This window comes from Ornithorhynchus anatinus, chromosome 13 (genome assembly GCF_004115215.2).
Source record: "Ornithorhynchus anatinus isolate Pmale09 chromosome 13, mOrnAna1.pri.v4, whole genome shotgun sequence".
Taxonomy (NCBI): Eukaryota; Metazoa; Chordata; class Mammalia; order Monotremata; family Ornithorhynchidae; genus Ornithorhynchus; species Ornithorhynchus anatinus.
Window position 1 is genome coordinate 7,353,891 of NC_041740.1, and position 17,947 is coordinate 7,371,837.

General features: G+C 43.9%; 1 protein-coding gene across 1 annotated transcript in view; it reads right to left on the reverse strand.

Moving 5' to 3' along the window:
- PTPRN2 (protein tyrosine phosphatase receptor type N2) overlaps positions 1-17,947 on the reverse strand; it is an 815,057-nt gene that overhangs the window by 418,727 nt on the left and 378,383 nt on the right. Inside the window, exon 11 of the mRNA XM_029077350.2 lies at positions 2,154-2,233. Within this exon, the coding sequence (XP_028933183.1) occupies positions 2,154-2,233 (80 nt within the window). The remainder of the gene's footprint in view (positions 1-2,153; positions 2,234-17,947) is intronic.

Genomic DNA, 17,947 nt, shown 5'->3' on the forward strand with positions numbered 1-17,947 from the left:
ACACATTAACAAGTACATTTATGGTTCCAAAGAAAACATTGACAATGAGATGCTGATGGAATTCTGCTCAGTGTACAAATGTCAGAAAGACTCCCCAGGATAAAAGCCTATTTTTAACATGAATTCTGATCAAAGTATACGTGTAAATAGATCACTTTCCCCTGTTTCAGAGTTTTTACACAATGTCATTAACTTAAAGTAAATTTTTCTGATAATTGGTCTGATTTACCTGACAAAGTAGCCAAACCTGAAAACACTATTTGATAATTACGCATAGACACAGATAAAATAAATATGACATTCATATATTCATGTTTACTCAGAAACTTTCAGACCTGAGAAACTCCAAACCAAAAGCAATCACTCTTGGTACTAATGAATGTTTTTCCTCCCATGAGAGAATTACCCAACAAACTAGTGAGCTTTGCTCTTCTAAGGAGCTATCTACCAGACTCCTTTCTCATCAAACTATGCAAAGATGGCCCTCCCAACCCTGTTTGTGCATCATCTTTTTCCCCGCCCTCAGATCTTCTCTTCCCTGCCTAACTCTGCCTCTCACCCCACCAGTAGCCACAAGCATAGTCACTGGTCCAGCTGGAAAGAGGCTGAGGAGGCAGCAGGATCCCAGGGTTTGGTTGGTGGCAAGGGAAGGGCAGTGGGAAAGATGTGGGAGGGGACCTCTTCCTTCATTCCTTCCTTTGTCACAGGCTCCACCTGGTCACCCTCTGTCCTGCCTTGCTTTTGCCAGAAGTAAGGACATGAGGGATGAGCCTGCTGTGCTGGAAAAGGACCAGACACCTGCAGGAATCCAGAGGGCTGGACTAGGAAGGCCAGGATGGAGCCACTTTTCCCACAAATTTGCTAAAGTGAGGACTCAAACTAGTGGACTTGGACCTACGAGTGATCTTTAACTTGCCTGTTTTAGGCATTTGTCAAACCATGCTTGCCCCCCTTTTCTGGTCCATGAAGACCTGGGAGGTTGGTCCTCTGCAACTGGTTGAGTCCCATACATTGAATAAACACAAACTATACCCAAATCACCAATTCTCTTCTTTTTTTAGGTGGTATATATGCCCTTCGGTGAAAAAGAGCACTTGAGTCTTGTTTGCTAATGTGATGTTACTCTATTACCATGTGTTTTTGTGTCATAATTGCCTCCTGTCTCTCTCTGAAATTTCAACCCCAGCATGCTGACCAGACAATTACTTTCCAAAAGCTGTTTCCAGAAGACTGGAATTCAAAGAACCGAGAAGCTTAAAAAATCTTTAGTAAGATTTTCCAATCAATCTTTCTGCTTAAATTCCCAAAGTTAATCAAACTCAACCAGAACCTCTTGGCTCACCAACAGAGATGGACACAGCAAAATTCCATTAGCTAACAGGATACCTAAGACCTCCAGTTGATCTCATCTGTCCGCTGTATTTCAGCCATGAAGGGCCATTACTAGTCTTCAGATCTTATTATTAAATACAACAGCAACCGCTAACCCCCAGGTTGTGCTGTGGAAAGGTTTCCATTCAGTGAAACACTAACAATACAACAAAGTAAAAATCAAGTCTGGTATTTAAACATTTCTGCCCTGACAGTGAATGGTAGGCAGTGACCACTTCCCTGCAATTTTTATAGCCATTGAGTCAGTTACGGAATGTTTTTATCCCAAGACTTCTGGGTCATAGGATTTATCAGTCCAAGTCATAGATGAAAGTGAAACTAGTTGGTGCTTTTTATGGGGGGGAGAGGGGGAGCAGCAAAAAAAAAAAGTTCATTATAAAACATCATTCGTGTCAACACGGAGGTTACCAGAGATGCCAAAGCATTGCTTTTGTGAAAGTCAATCTTGTTTTCCCTCCAACACAGCCCTTGGGTATTTTTCACTATTCTAGACCATGTCCTTGTTGCTCTGTTTAATCCAGTTCCTCCACAAACAATGAAGTCTCAGGCAGTTTTAATTGACTCAGGGATGTTACACTTCAATTTCCCCTCCGTGCCAAGCCTAACCCCTCAACTGTCTCCTTCATTAAATGTCAATCTGACCTGGAAAGTGACTTTGTTTTAACTGCTTACAATTTTCTCCACTGAATTGTACCCACCTGCATGGTATATGTCTTGTGTTTGTGTGTATATGTGTTTGTGTGAGAAAAACACATTCTTACCTGCAGCTTTTGCAACATCTGCAGTTGTGATGTTTTGGTCATTGGAGCTCACTTTGAAGGTCACAGCTGGTCCCAGCACACTGGAAGAGATCATTTTAAAGTGAGACATTTATAACCTAGTCACATCAAACACATAGTATGATGTTTCCAATCTGAAAGCATAAAGAAACATATTGGTTCAAGGGAAAATGTGCAGGAATACCATTTAGACCCCAATCTGGACTTCCTAGGGTTTTGGTTTGTATGTCTAGCCTCATCGTTCTTAGGTCCCAGATCCATGTATTTCATATGTAGGGGTTTCATTTTTCTCCTTAAAACACATATTTTAGAGCTCTAAACTAAAATAAATTCACATCAAAAAATTCACATCATTTATGTGGGATACTCGTAACCCACCAATATCGAGCAGATGTGCGTGTAACATGAAAGGCAAAATTAGCTAGCAACAAACAACTTCTAAGTAATTCCTGGGCAGAGAAAAATTGAAAATGTTTTTGGCAAGAACCTTCTAAGACCTACAGAAAGTCCTTAGGAGCTGAACCACACAGGCAGTACAGGTAAAAACAGCTAACCACTAGACTGCAATTATCATTACTGGGTTCCCTAAATACCATGCTAAATGCTGTTACCCTTAGGACAACAGCTCCTTTCCCCAACACTTGTCCTTTTACATGTGCACTCTACAGACAAAAGTGGCCAGCCTCATTCTTCAGAATTTAACCCCCAAACCCAACAGCACCTGGGATTCAGTGTTAGAATTTCATTAAAAAAAACAAAACCCACACATCACACACCTCAGCAGGGTCCTGAAACCCAGAACTTTTTCTGAAGAGGGCTCTCTCTTCCCCTGAGAGTTGCTGAGATGAGGAGGAGACAATACTAACTTTCCCGGCTAGCCTGACTGAGTGACAGATCTCAACCCCACCCAGTGTTCCATGCATTCAGGAGGTTCTCAAAACAGCTGCCTGCAATCAACCCAATCTGAAATTCCACACACCTGGTGCACACTGTGGCCTGTTCTCTGGTTTCTTGAAGAGAAAGGGGGGAAAGGGGAAAGGCAGGAGAGGGAGAGCTAGCTCACTGAGACCCTAATGTTACGAGTGAACCTTGAACTTGTCTCTTGGGCTGAAGTTAGGCTGGGACTTCAAATAATAATAATAATAATAATAATAATAATAATAATAATAATGGCATTTGTTAAGTGCCTACTATGTGCCAGGAACTGTTCTAAGTGCTGGGGTGTGTACACGGTAATCAGTTGTTCCATTTGGGGGTCAGTATGACCTTGGTAGAGCCACTTATTTTACCTGTGCCTCAGTTTCCTCATATGTAAAATGGGGATTAAATAACTGTTCTCCCTCTTCCCTACACTGTGAGCTCCACGTGGGACACAGACTATGCCCAAACTGAATACCTTGCATCTTCCCCAGCACTTTATAGTGTTTGCCACAAACTAAACACTTACATAGCACAATTGTTATTGGTATTATTACCATTATCATTATTATAAGGGGAGTTGGAAAACTCTGAAAATACAGTGAAAAAAGCTATCAGTGCCTCTCTAATTCTCCCCTTAAGAACTCTCCCAAGATGACATAAGCAGAATGAGGTAAGAAACTGCACACACGATTCAGATTAGAGAATTCACTATAGAAAGAAACCTCAATGCCTTGCGTGGCCAGAACCATAACCATAAAATTCTCCTTTGGAATAATGATTATTTTCAAAATTCAGTTGTAAAAAATTTCAGAGGTTGTCAATGCTTCTTCACAAAAATCAAGACTTTTACACACTAGTGTGCTGCAAGGATAATTATCTTAGTGAAATTAATGGAAATAGATGCTACAATTGATGGGTGATGCTATGGTAATATCAAGGCAAAACAATATACTCTACTGCAAATAGGCACACTTGATAGTTGTAAGGTCCTCTGTGAAGAACTTATAATTATTAAGTGCTTACTGAAAGCAGAGAACTGTACTAAGTGCTTGGGAGGATAAAATACAATATCGCACATACATTTCCTGCCCACAACAACCTTATAGTCTAGAAAATGAGTTTGCACTCTAAGCTCCTTTTTTGGCAGGAGACGTGTTTACCATCTCTGTTATTCTTTCCCAAGCACTTAGTACTCTGCACGCAGTAAGCAACCAATGAACACTATTGACTATCCTTTCCATTCAGCTGTATACTTTTAATGAATCAAGAGTATTTATTGAGTGCTTGCTCTATACAGATCACAATACTAAGGGCTCTGGAGAATACAATAGAGGTATTAGACAGAGTCCCTGCCCACAAGGATCTAGAAGTCTGGCAGGGAAGTCAGACACTAAAATGTATTACAGGTAGGAGGAAGCAATGGGGTATAAAAGTATGAACATAAGTACTAGAGGGTGGGAGTACATTCAGCCATATTTATTGAACGCTTACTATGTGCAGAGCACTGTACTAAGTGCTTGGAATGTACAATTCGGCAACAGAGACAATCCCTGCCCAATGACGGGCGTTGGGGACAAGTGCTCTAAGTGCTTCATTGACCTGAAGGTGCTGAGATGGCAGTGGTATGGGAAACGTAGTAGGCATATGAGCAATTAATCAGGGAAGAGGCCTTGAAGAAGAGGAGAATCAAAATCTGCTGGATGAGAAACAGGGAGGAATTCCAGGCAGGGCAGAATGAAATACAGAAACAGCATGGCCTGGAGGATACAGCACGGGCCTGAAAGTCAGAAGGTCATAGATTCTGATCCTGGTTCTGTCAGTTGTCTGCTGTGCTACTTTGGGCAAGTCACTTCACTTTCTGTGTCTCAGATACTTCATCTATAAAATGGGAATGAAACTGTGAGCCACCTTTGGGATAGGAACCATGTTCCAACCCGATTTGCTTGTACCCACCCCAGTGCTTAGTAAGGTGCCTGGAACACTGTAAGCCCTTAACAAATACCACAATTATTATTATTATTATTAATGTGTGAGCAAGAGGTCGGCTGTGAGAGAGATGAAAGAAAGGCCCAGGGAGTAGGTTGGCTGGAGAGGATTGAAGCTTGCACGCTGGGGAGTGGTAGGAGAGCAGCAAGGATAAGAAGGGGGAATTGAGCCGACTGAATGCCTCAAAGCCAATGTTATGAAGTTTTACGGGAATGGGAGAGGAACGGGCCACCACTGGAGGTTCTTGAACAGCAGGAAGATGGAGGTAAAATGACATGTCAGGATAAATGATCTGGCAGGAGAGTGAAGTGTTGGCTGGAGAAGCAAGAGACTGGAATCAGCGAGGCCTGTGAGGGTCAAGAAGGTAGTTGGAATAGAGGAAGTGGAGGCCAAAGCTTCGCAACTGAATGCTGATCTGTAAGATGGCAGGCATCAAGGGCTGCTAGCCCCACTTCTCCCCACAGATGCACCAACCTAATATAAATGGCTGAGTGAACCAATTAACCACAGATGTGATTCATTAAGGGACCTTTTTTTTTTCATAGTGGAAAGTACAACTGTGTTGCAATGTTTTCTTAGGATACCAGACTACACATTCTGTCCCCAACATGTTGGATTGCAAAGCAGTTTTGTATCTGTATACTGGGACAGAATGTTACCATCTTGCCTGCAGGGCTTGGAGCAGCATACAGGGTGGGTGTGAGGCTGAACCCTGGAAATGACTAAGAATCCTTATTTGTCACCAGGAGCCAAAGATATGACCTAACCTCGGGACTGTGGCTCTCAGGGAAGCATGCTCTTCTTGTTTTCCCCACCCCTCCACTCAGCCACATCAACATGCTCTGCTGTCTCCACTGTTCTTGGAAGCAGGCTCTTGAAAATTACCATGCAACACACTTGCTATTTGGTATGGAAGGAAGGGGAAGGAAAGATAGGGGCAGCAAGGAGGGGGGCTGCACTCCAGGGGGCAAATTCATTTATAAAGAAATTGTTTAGCTGCAACAGCAGGTCTCAAAGAAAAAAAAAGGTACGATTTTCCTGCAGGTTCATGCATACTTTCTTGGGATTCAACTCGGGTAGTGCACTCTCTGAAATATAGTACTGAAATATCGGGACTGTTCTCAAAATACTGTCTTCCAGCCGGAAAGTGATGGGATTGTCATTGTCTAGCAAAGGATGGAGAGGAAGAATGGGGATTTTTGCACATTGATCTCAATCAGAAAGCCCATACATTTTTGAGCTCCTCCAAACTGGCCAGATCCAAGATCCTACTATACATTTAAGCAGCCCTCAAAGAAGAGCAGTATTCTTCAACAGTGGAAGCAGCAAAGGTTAGTAAAAACAGTACAGGCAGGAAGGCAGGAGAACTGGGTTCTCATCTCGGCTCCATTACTTGCCTGCTGTGTGACCTTGGGCAAATCACTTAACTTCTCTGTGCCTCAGTTTCTTCATCTGGAAAATGGAGATCACATAGCTGTTCCCCCTCTACCTTAGAATGTGAGCCTCATGTGGGACAGGGATTGTCCAATTTGATCATACTGTATCTACCCCAGTGCTTGGCACATAGTAAGTAATTAACATGTACCATAATAATTATCATCGTTAGAAGACCTGACATCACACACAAGTTTTATGTCATGAGTTATGAAATAAAACATGGATTTAATTGCATGCTTCCAGAGGGCATTCTGTTGCCTCGATCATCTTTCTAAAACACATCAAAACCCTCCAGTAATTGCTCTTTCCTTTCCACATCAAACAGAAACTCCTGACCAGTGGTTTTAAGGCACTCAAAATCTCTTGTCCTCCCTACTTACCCACTTTCTTCTCCTGCATGCCCATTCTCAGACTTCACTCTTTACAAGCCAATCAATTCACTTTGCCTTACTTTCATCTCTCCCTCCTCTTGCTCTCGCAGTCTTCTCGCCCACACCTTCCCTATCGTCTTTCAATTGATTTTAGTGTTTAACACTGTGCTGGGGTAGATATAAGAAGATTAGATCAGACACACTCCCTGCTTCAACTGTGTCCTAAAATTTAGAACAGTGCTTGGCACATAGTAAGCGCTTAACAAATACTATCGTTATTATTATTGTAAGACGTAAAGAGAAATTAGGAGAGATAATAATAATAATGTTGGTATTTGTTAGCACTTACTATGTGCAGAGCACTGTTTTAAGCGCTGGGATAGATACAGGGTAATCAAGTTGTCCCACATGAGGCTCACAGTCTTCATCCCCATTTTATAGATGAGGGAACTGAGGCCCAGAGAAGTGAAGTGACTTGCCCACAGTCACACGGCTGACAAGTGGCAGAGCCAGGATTCGAACCCATGACCTCTGGCTCCCAAGTCCGGGCTCTTTCCACTGAGCCACACTCCTTCTTCAACCGATTAAACTGAGGCCTAGAGATATGAGATGACTTGTCCACTGTCGCACAGCAGACTGGTAACAAAGTTGGGGTTAATCGATTGATGTTATTTATTGAGAACTTCCGGTGTAGAAAGCACTGAATTAAGCACTTGGGAGAGTACAATACAACAGAGTTGGTTAACATTCCTGGCCCACAGGAAGCTTAGAGTCTAGAGGGGGAGATGGACATTAAAATAAATTATGGACATGTACATAAATGCTGTGGGGATGGGGTGGATATCAAGAGCTTAAAGGGTTTCCACTGGTCTCCAGCAGGGAACTGCTCTAAGGTTGGAAGGAAGAGGCAACTGAAAGGGGCGGGAGCAGTGCCGGAGACGTGAAAGACGGCACCCTTCTGCCGCAACTCTCTCCAGCTACCCCTGAAGATGTTTGAGCCTCCTTTGATATGGCTGCTGCCAACTCTCCAGGCCAATCAATGCTAATCCTAATTCTGGGCTCTTCCCACTCGGCAACACTGCTTCTCAACTAGTCCCAAGAGTGCTAAGGCTGGCTACTACAAGCATGGTGGAGGGAAATGATCTGGAAATGTCTCCTGAAGGAGTGGCTTTGAAAGGGCAGAGGGTCCAATTTTGGCAGATTTGGCGTATACGAGTTCCAGTCTTAGTTCTTGCTCCAAACCTTCAGTATAAATATGAGTAAGTAAGTAGGGAGGACAAGAGATGTTGAGTGCCTTAAAACCACTGGCAGAAGCAGCGTGGCTCAGTGGAAAGAGCCCGGGCTTGGGAGTCAGAGGTCATGGGTTCGAAACCCGACTCTGCCACTTGTCAGCTGTGTGACTGTGGGCAAGTCACTTAACTTCTCTGTGCCTCAGTTCCCTCATCTGGAAAATGGGGATGAAGACTGTGAGCTTCACATGGAACAACCTGATGACCCTGTATCTACCCCAGCACTTAGAACAGCGCTTGGCACCTAGTAAGCACTTAACAAATACTAACATCATTATTATTATTATTATTTTGCCACCCCCTCCCCCACATGCTCTAGGATGTTTCTCCATTTCTGGGGGATGCACAGGAAATAGCCTGGAAAAAGTTTGGGGGGATTACTGGAGGGCAGAAAACACTCAATAAACAAACATTTCTGAGCAAGTAACTGAAAGCTTGGGCCCCCTGGGCTGTGGCTCATGGGTCAGAATCTGTTGCTCCTCCAAATAAAACGATAATTTATTTGATAAATATTTTTGGTGAGAGCTGATGGGTACGTCAATCTGTGAAAGGGGTGTAAACTGTTCAAATGAGCCTACAAAATTCTCTACAAAAGAACTTGAAATTAGTGAGCAGGGATCAGGATGGGATTAGTTGGTTTGTATGATGCTGCCAAGGGCTTGGAGTCAAGCTAATATTAACTGTGTTTGTCTTTACATAGTTCCAACCACTGATGCTTCCTCCAAAGCACTCTATTGTTTACAACCAGTTGGACACAAACAAACTGTTCCTTCAAATCACCGCTATGAGAATGGAACCCTCATGGAGATCACCCTAGGCACAGTCACTGTGCTGGCTGAATGAAACAGTGCAAGAGGAAAAAAAAAAGACCTGCCAGGTCTGTGCAAAACATGAAAAAGACATGAAACTTTGCATCCCCTCTTCTAGAAGCAGTGCATTTGGCCTTAAAATGCAGTATGTGGGAGTTGTTGTTGGTAAGTTTTTCTGAGGGCTACAGTGGGTGGTCTCTTTTGGGGCCTTTGAATGGCAAACCACTCCAATTGCCTAATCACATTCAGTGCTTGCCGCAGAGACTTTTGTTAAAATGCTTTTCAGCAAAGGTGAGCAAATCTGACTTAGAGAGTAATATGTGCTAAATTCTCTTTTTGCACAAGGTAATGTCTTAATGATCTGCTAAATATATTACTTGAAATTTACAGACTAATTACCCCCTCTGTTGGATGTCAGAATTTCTGCTAGTAATTTTTTTCAATAATGTTGCCTTCAGCCATAGAGCAGTCACTATACCCCCGGTGCTCCCCGCCACAAACCGGGCCCCAACACCACAAAATTATCCCCCTTTCTGCGTCCCGGCCTCCCATTTTGTTTCCAAGAGAGAATGTAATTACAGTGTTTTTAGAGAAATGCCTCGAAGGCTCATTGCTGAGGTTACAGTACTGGTCCTTTTACCTCCCAACCTCACCTCATCCATTTCATCTCCCACTCTGTCACCTCAGACTCTCCCGACGTCCAGTTGGCAGGCACCGTGATGAGAAAGCAGCAAAGGCAGTGTTGTTGGGAGATGGGTGGGTGAGGTGGGTGGGAGAGGGGTGGGTGAGGTGGGTGGGAGAGGGCGACACCGGGAAGCTTCTCCTTTCACAAAGCGTACTAGAGATGAGGAGGGTTCCTGTAATACCAGCTTGGCTTGGCTATTAACAAAATAACAACCCCGCTCACCACGGCAAAGCCTGATCGATATAGCGATGTCCATATCACTTTCCGAGGCCTAGGTTACAATTACATTTATGAATGACAGGATTTAAATCCCTATAAATTATGTATCCAGCTTGGCACTGCCTGGCTTCTCCCTTGTGTGTGTAACATTTAGTATTAATGTATCACACTAGAGGCTCTGCTCTGGAATACAGCCTGCCATACCCCCTAGTGGAAAAGAGTTTGAGAAACAAGTGGTAGGTGTTTGTCTCCCTCCCAGAGAAAAGGCCCAGAAGCTCCGGGGTTGAATGGCACTTTCTTTCCAGGCTGTGGTATGGTATTTTGGAGGTGGAGTTTAGGGAGACTTAGAATTTAGGAAATAGTCCTGTAGGAAACATCCAGTTAATGGTTCTAGCTCACTAAGTTAAGAAAAACTGAACACAATTCACATCTGCAATTATAAACAAAATACATCGCTGTTTAAAAAATTCTTTTATCTTTTTCTGGGGGAAGGGAAAAGAGGATGGGGGCCGGGGGCGGGCTGTGTTAAGAAAACCAATTAGTAATGCTCTAGAGAACTGTGCCAAGTAAATCTGGTCAGAGTGAAGATAATTATTTCCGTGAATGTTCAGCAAGCCTGAACAAATGACTCGAAGTCCATACACAATCCTGTGTCTGCCGTACTAAGGACTCTAAAGGCTGTGTCTACCTTTTGTCTTCTCATTTTCTTTGAGAGAACATTCAGACGATAAAAAGGCTAAAGCTCAAAGATTTATGAAATATACGCAGAGAGAAAACAAAACAACGTTTTTATGTATGTAGAGGCAATGGGATAGTTGATGATGTAAATGTAACATAAAAAATAGCAGTATTACTAGCAATAATAAAAAAAGTACACAGCTCGGCATTAAGGCACAAAGCCCATTGAACTGAATCGGACAAGCTGTGAAGAAACAAACATGGGGAGATTGGGGAAACTCTCAAAGTCCACAGAATTAGTCAACTTTATTCAACAAACTAAATATGTCTCTCGTTCAATTTAAACCTAATATTATGCATAGGTAATCTGTCACTTCATCTCCATTTGCACAAATTCTTTAGTGTTTTGAGATAAATATTACTAACTTTAATTTAAGTGTGATACTTGTTTTTCCTCCAAAGCACTCAAATCTCTGAAATATGAAGATTTACCCTACTGACCTATTGAAATTTTGGTGTCCATTTTCTCTTTGTTTTAAAAACAGAATAGGAAGTTATTTTAGAAAATGGAGTAAGCCCTTTTCAAGCGCATCTCCAAGGGTGTAGTTTCAGCTAGTCAGGCTATACACAATGACTACAGTCCACAGGTAGTCCTCTTGGGGAACCAAAATAACTAACCTTGGAGAGAAGCTGGAATTTCTCTGAATTTTCCTATTAAGCACTAATTAAGCAAACACAATCAGCCCCAAACCCACTGAACATTTAGATCCTGAATCCAAGGCCGTCGTTCACATGGCAGGAATTTCAGGCTTGACACCATCGAACAAAGATCAATTTATGATAAAACAGAACACATCAAAGATGCAAAAAATCCCTGATGCTTTATATCTTGTTTCATGTTTATACAGTCATTTCAAAGTGAATGCATTTGCCTAGGTACTGCACCTCAAAACCATGGAACCAACAGCGCAAATGTCATGTCACCTTTTCTCTTTTTGTTCCACCTTTGCATAATTATGGTACGTGTTAAGTGCTTACTTTGAGCCAGACACTGTGATATTAATAATAGTGATAACAATGATGGCATTTGTTAAGCACTTACTATGTGCCAAGCACTGGGGTCGATACGAGGTATCAGATGGTTCCACGTACGGCTCACAGTCTTAATCCCCATTTTACAGATGTCACTTACTCTACTAAGCGCTGAGGCACATACAAGCAAATCAGGTTGGGCACAATCCATATCCCCTTTTCGGGATGAGATAACTGAGGCACAGGGAAATTAAGTGACTTGCCCAAGGCCACACAGCAGACAAGTGGCGGAGCAGGTACTAGAACCCATAACCTTCTGACTCCCAGAGTCATGTTCTATAATAATGGTAGCATTTATTAAGCACTTATTGTGTGCCAAGCACTGTTCTAAGTGTTGGTGGAGTTACAAGGTAATCAGGTTGTCCCACATGGCGCTCACAGTCTAAATTCCCATTTTACAGAAGAGGTTACTGAGGCACAGAGAAGTTAAGTAACTTGCCCAAAGTCACACAGCTGACAAGTGGTGGATCAGGGATTAGAACCCACGACCGCTGACTCCCAACTCAAGTAACACCCAGCTGTGCTGCTCTATATTTTAATCTGATCAGAAATATAGAATTATGAAGCTGGAAAGGAACTGGTATAGACGTTGATACTTTACATCTGCCACAATAATTATTGCTATTCCCACTGGCGTTAAAGTTTTTAGCTGACTTGCTATGCTTCAGGTGGTGATATCAAATGAACTCCTCCTACATATATATATGTATATATATATATATGAGCCCTTGGCTTTATCTTTTTATTTATAGTAGCAAGGGGAATGTAGCCCATCCCTCTGCTTCCAGGCAGGACCACCTCCCACCCCCATTCCATGTAGATAATAGTCTTCCCTGCTCTGCAGCCCTCACAGCCCCCACCTCCTCCTCCCCTGGCAACTCCCATCCCTCATCCTTGGAAAGGTTTTTGGGCTGGCAGGGGTAGCCCAATTCTTCTCGCCCTGTCCTTGGGGGAGAGGATGTCCAGGGGCAGCACCAACCACAGTGGAAGGAGAAAGGCACGTAATGGGGGGGCCTCTATGCAAATAGTTGGGATTGCAGGTGGCATGGGGCAGAGTCATGGGTCATCAGAAGCAGCATGGCTTAGTGGAAAGAGCAGGGCTTGAGAGACAGAGGTCGTGGGTTCTAATCCCCGATCCAACACTCATCAGCTGTGTGACTTTGGGTGAGTCACTTAACTTCTCTGTCCCTCAGTTCTCTCATCTGTAAAATGAGGATTAAGACTGTGAGCCCCACGTGGGACAACCTGATAGCCTTGTATCTACCCCATGCTTAGAACAGTGCTTGGCACATAGTAAGCACATAACAAATACCATTATTATCATTAGTATTCTTATTACTGAAGAACCAGAAGCTTAACTCTCATGGACCTCCTTGGTCCATTTTGACAATCAATCAATGAGTCCATTGTTCCAGCAGAAGGTGGATTTGGGTGAGGCTGATTTAAGAGAAGGCATAGGGGATATGAGCCTGGGCCCCCAATCATGGGAGCCCCTTAGCAGGGGTAAATCCCCTGGGGTTAGGGGGGACCCTGACTCCACCGTGCAGTCCCATTCCTTGACATGGAATTCCCTGCCCTAAAGAAAGGCTGTGGCTCTCCAGCCCAACCCTAGACTTGTCATTCCCACTAGGCTCTGGAGCTGGACTAGAGGCTCTTCCTGACCCAGGCCCTCCCGGAGGGCTTGTTGTGGGCCGGGGGCCAAGAAGGGTGTTGAGACTTATTTGCAACTTTGGGGTCAGTCTTCCAGCTACTTGTGCAGCTTCCAAGTTCCTGTCCTAGTTCAGGGCTCACAGAAGTAGAAGGATTAACAACGCAAAAGGCGAAGAAATAGAAGCTTGAAAGTTATATGATATTTTAACATAATATAGAACTTCACCGAGCGGTAATTCTGTCAAATTTTTTTCTTTTTATCATTTTAAGGGTTTGGAAAGTTGTTTTGACATACAGGTTTTTATCTTATTTACAATTACTTTGTATTCTATGTAATTCAGAAATAGCTTTCTGTCATTAGGGAATTCCTTGAAGAGCGAGCAGACCTTCTCTTTAATTGAGACCCTAGAGGGAAAGCCATTATTTAGTATTTCTATGGGGTTTTGAATTTTCGAAGCACTTGGTCCTAGTTTTCATTTGTTATTCCTCACAACACCCTACTGGAATCATCACTATTGTTTGCCTTTCGAAGAGGAAACTGAAAGACAAGATAACTGGAGAGCCTGGAGGTCATCTGCACCCATTACCATTCTGTGAGCCCTGCCTTCTAGGAACTTACATTTAGGGTCATTTAGGGTCAGAACAGGAACTGAAATTCAAACTCAAGCTCCCAGCCCATTTATTAGTAGATGGATTTACTCAGTGTACAAGATCCCTGTGGACAGGGAACGTGTTTTGAACTTCCCAGGCATTTAGTAAAGCTCACTGCCCCCGGGTGGCAATCAATGAGTGTTATTACTACTACTTCCCTACAGATGATTTTACTCTTGGCAAGTCACTTAAGAACCAGCCCATAATAAATCAGAGGGAAATCAGGGTCTGGAGGACTATTTCACCAGATTCCCAAATTGGGATTTCAGGAGTAACAGACATTAACCCTCTGAAGCTCACACTCATCTCCTTGCCTGGAATTTCCTCCCACTTCACACCTTGTACACTACCATTTTCCCCCTCTTCAAAGCCCTTCTAAAATCACATATCTGCTGGAGGCCTTCCCTGATTCATCTCTTACCTCCCCACCCAACCTAGTCTGCCCTCCACCCACGGTCCCTCAACTACTTCCCTGAGCACTTGCTACCCATTCACCCACGCAGCCCCTTATGTACATACCTTTAAATTCTGTTCCTTCCACCTACATGCAATTCAGCTCAGTATCTCTCTCCCCTACTATATTGTAAGCTTCTTGAAGTCAGGGATTGTGCCTACTACCTCTACTGTACTCTCCAGAGCACTTAACATAGAGAAGCAGCGTGGCGCAGTGGAAAGAGCACGGGCTTTGGAGTCAGGGCTCATGAGTTCGAATCCCAGCTCTGCTACTTGTCAGCTGTGTGACTGTGGGCAAGTCACTTAACTTCTCTGTGCCTCAGTTCCCTCGTCTGTAAAATGGGGATTAAGACTGTGAGCCCCACGTGGGACAACCTGATTCCCCTGTGTTTACCCCAGCGCTTAGAACAGTGCTCTGCACATAGTAAGCGCTTAACAAATACCAACATTAATTAATTAGAGTAAGTGCTCAATAAATCCTACTATTGTTTGCACCCTTTCCCTGCTTCTATATTAAGAGAATACGCATCCTGATGAGGCTTATGTGTTGTTGGTAACTACATGCCATGTGATTGTCACTGTCCTCTTCTCCTCCAGCTTTGCACCAATATACACTTGTTTAAAACTTGGAAACCCACAGGGTGGCTCTCTCTTGGGCATCCCAGAATTTAGAGCACCTCTGAAATTAGAAATCTGGATGACCCTGAAAAAAAAGGCACTCAAAACTAAAACTCCAAAATAGAGGCAGCCTAATAAACGCTGGATAAAGTCCTACAATACGTAGACACCCTAATTGTGGAAATTAGTGGCACTGTCAGACCTATGACAAACAGTAAAATCTCTGGTTCTGATGGCATATCTCCTAGAAATATTAAAGCTGGCAGGGACGAACTGCTTAGATATCTGTGTGGGCTTTCCCTCAACCTATGGGAAGCTTAAAAGGGCTCTTTCAGTAGATAGGCAAGACGACACAAAAATATCACGTACCTCTCAACCAGAGTGTCAAAGACACAGTAAAGCTGAAGAGGATTCGAGGACATTTATCGACCAGCCCAAGTGAACCCATGCACAGCCAAAATGTTCTACTGACTATCCAGAAAGCAAAGACGCCCACGACAACATGCTATCAAGAAGGATAAACACAATCATCACCCAATGGTGTGCTGATTTTTGAAAATATAAAACTGAGGTGCGGAAAATTCCCTGCAATTAAGGTGATCTACAAAATAGCAAGATTGTCTAATCTTTTATGTAACTATGCTTCTTAGATCTACTTGATCTCTCCCAGCACCTTTCTGGATAAGCTATCCCCTCAATCAACACCCTTTACACACTTGGAGAAGCAGCGTGGGCTTGGGAGTTGGAGGACATGGGTTCTAATCCCGGCTCCGCCATTTGTCTGCTGTGTGATCTTGGTCGAGCCACTTAACTTCTCTGTGCCTCATCATCTTGTATCTACCCCAGTGCTTAGAACAGTGCTTGGCACATCACCTTGCCCCCTCCTACTTCACCTCCCTTCTCTCCTCCTACAGCCCAGCCCGCACACTCCGCTCCTCTGCCGCTACCCTCACTGTGCCTCATTCCCGCCTGTCCCGCTGTTGACCCCGGCCCAACGCACCACGCTGGTGGGAAGCCGAGTCATTTGGTGATCATCACATTGATTACAGAATGAGACTGCCCTGCCTCATCCAGTATGTTGAGTGACTAATTTGGAAATGTGGAATGAAATATCTGCTGGATAAAATGTTGGGATTGTATCCATTCCCCTTTGAACTACCACCACCACAATACAAAAACCCCACACATCCTCATCTTACCACCCAGCTGAATGTGATACATCCTACACTAGTCCAACAATCAATCACCAGTGGCCATGGACACCCATAATTAGATTATAAAATCATAACTGTAGTCATTTTACGTCTGCTTGCATAATTACATCAGCACACTAATGTCCTTTTAATGGTCCCTAATGATGTAATAAGAAATAATGGAATTTATTTGACAGCTACATAACCATTAACAAAACATATTAAGCATAACTAGTACTTGCATAAAAATGCCTGCAATATCGGAAAATGGCAGCAACTGGGTTGGTCCTTTCTTTTTTTTTCTTCCCTATTCCTCCTAATGACGAAACTGTTCTGATTCTGTATCCTTAAATGCATCCCTCCTCCACTGAGCAAAGACAACAGCGTGCTGTCATGCCGTTCACCTTCAATGTCAAGGGAGGGCCTGAAAAGGCACCGGGTATAACAAACTGGGACCCTCAAGTTTGACTTTTGATTTTCAGGACCAGCTCTGAATGATAGGGTGGACCCTTTTCCCGGCTCTGCCTCCAACTGAATCTGTGGGAAGCTTTTGCTCAGAAAGGGCCCGGCCATTCCAATATCTCATTTTCAATCAGAAGTATTTACGGAACACTTACTGTGTGCACAACCCTGTCTTAAGTGTTTGAGAGAGCACAATACAACAGAGTTGACATGTTCCCTGCCTAGAAGAAGCTTATAGTCTCTCCACTACTGTTGGGTCCCAGCAGGTCTCAGGGTGCCGTGTTGGCTTCCGTTCGAGGTTCTGCGTATATTTTAAGCATTTCCCTTTCTCGCTTTGCTTGGGGTGGGATCCCTGCAGGCCCAAGCAGTAGGACCAATAGGTTCTACCGGGGCCTCCTGCTACCACCCATTCTCCACTCACCCCTCTCCACGGGACTCATCCTTAAAGCAGAGCTGTGATGCTCAAGCCTTTAGCTGTGTCAGCTGCCAAATGCAGACGCTGATGCTCAGAGCTGTCAGAGGTATCTGCCTCCCCCCATGCCAACGGAGCCTAATAGATTCAGAAAGAACTGCCCGGGCCTCCCCCCGCCGATCCAATCTTCAGACAAGGGAAAAGGCATTAACGGGAAAGGTTAAAAACACAAAGCGAAACACTTTACCAGCTGGCAACGGGAAAGGCAATAAGATCAAAGAGATGGAAAGACAATAAAAGAACCACCATCTTTAACTACCTTGGGAAACAATTAAATGGCACAGAGAGGCCTAAGAAACAGTGATGAAAGCTGAAAAGTCCACAGTGCACTGGGCGCAGGGACTGTAGGTACACAGGCACTTTTCAAGGATTCTTGAATTTTCTGGAGAGGAGGAGAACAGGCCCGGTCTCCTGTAACCTTTTCCCACAATGAGAGGCATAGTAACTACCATGGGGGGGAAGAGTTGGAGAGAAAGCAACCAATGTAATTTGTGTTTCCGCTCTCAGCCCACAGGGTGGTGAGCCCCCAGGTTCCTCAAGAATCGGAGCTTTCCCACTCTTTGCCCTCATCCCGGAGTCTAAGTCCTTTTCCTTTGTGTGTGCCTGGTTTGCCTTCCAAGTTTGATTCTTTGCTCCTTTGCTCCTTTCGATAGCATTCCATTTTCTGCAGAGAATCCGACCCAGCGAAGGAAAGCGGGAGAACTGTTTTAGGAAAAATGAAAGGCTCCGGAGGAAGCCCCGGGTTGTCGGTGCCTTGCTGAGAAGCTTTCCTCCGAGGGGCCAAAGCTTT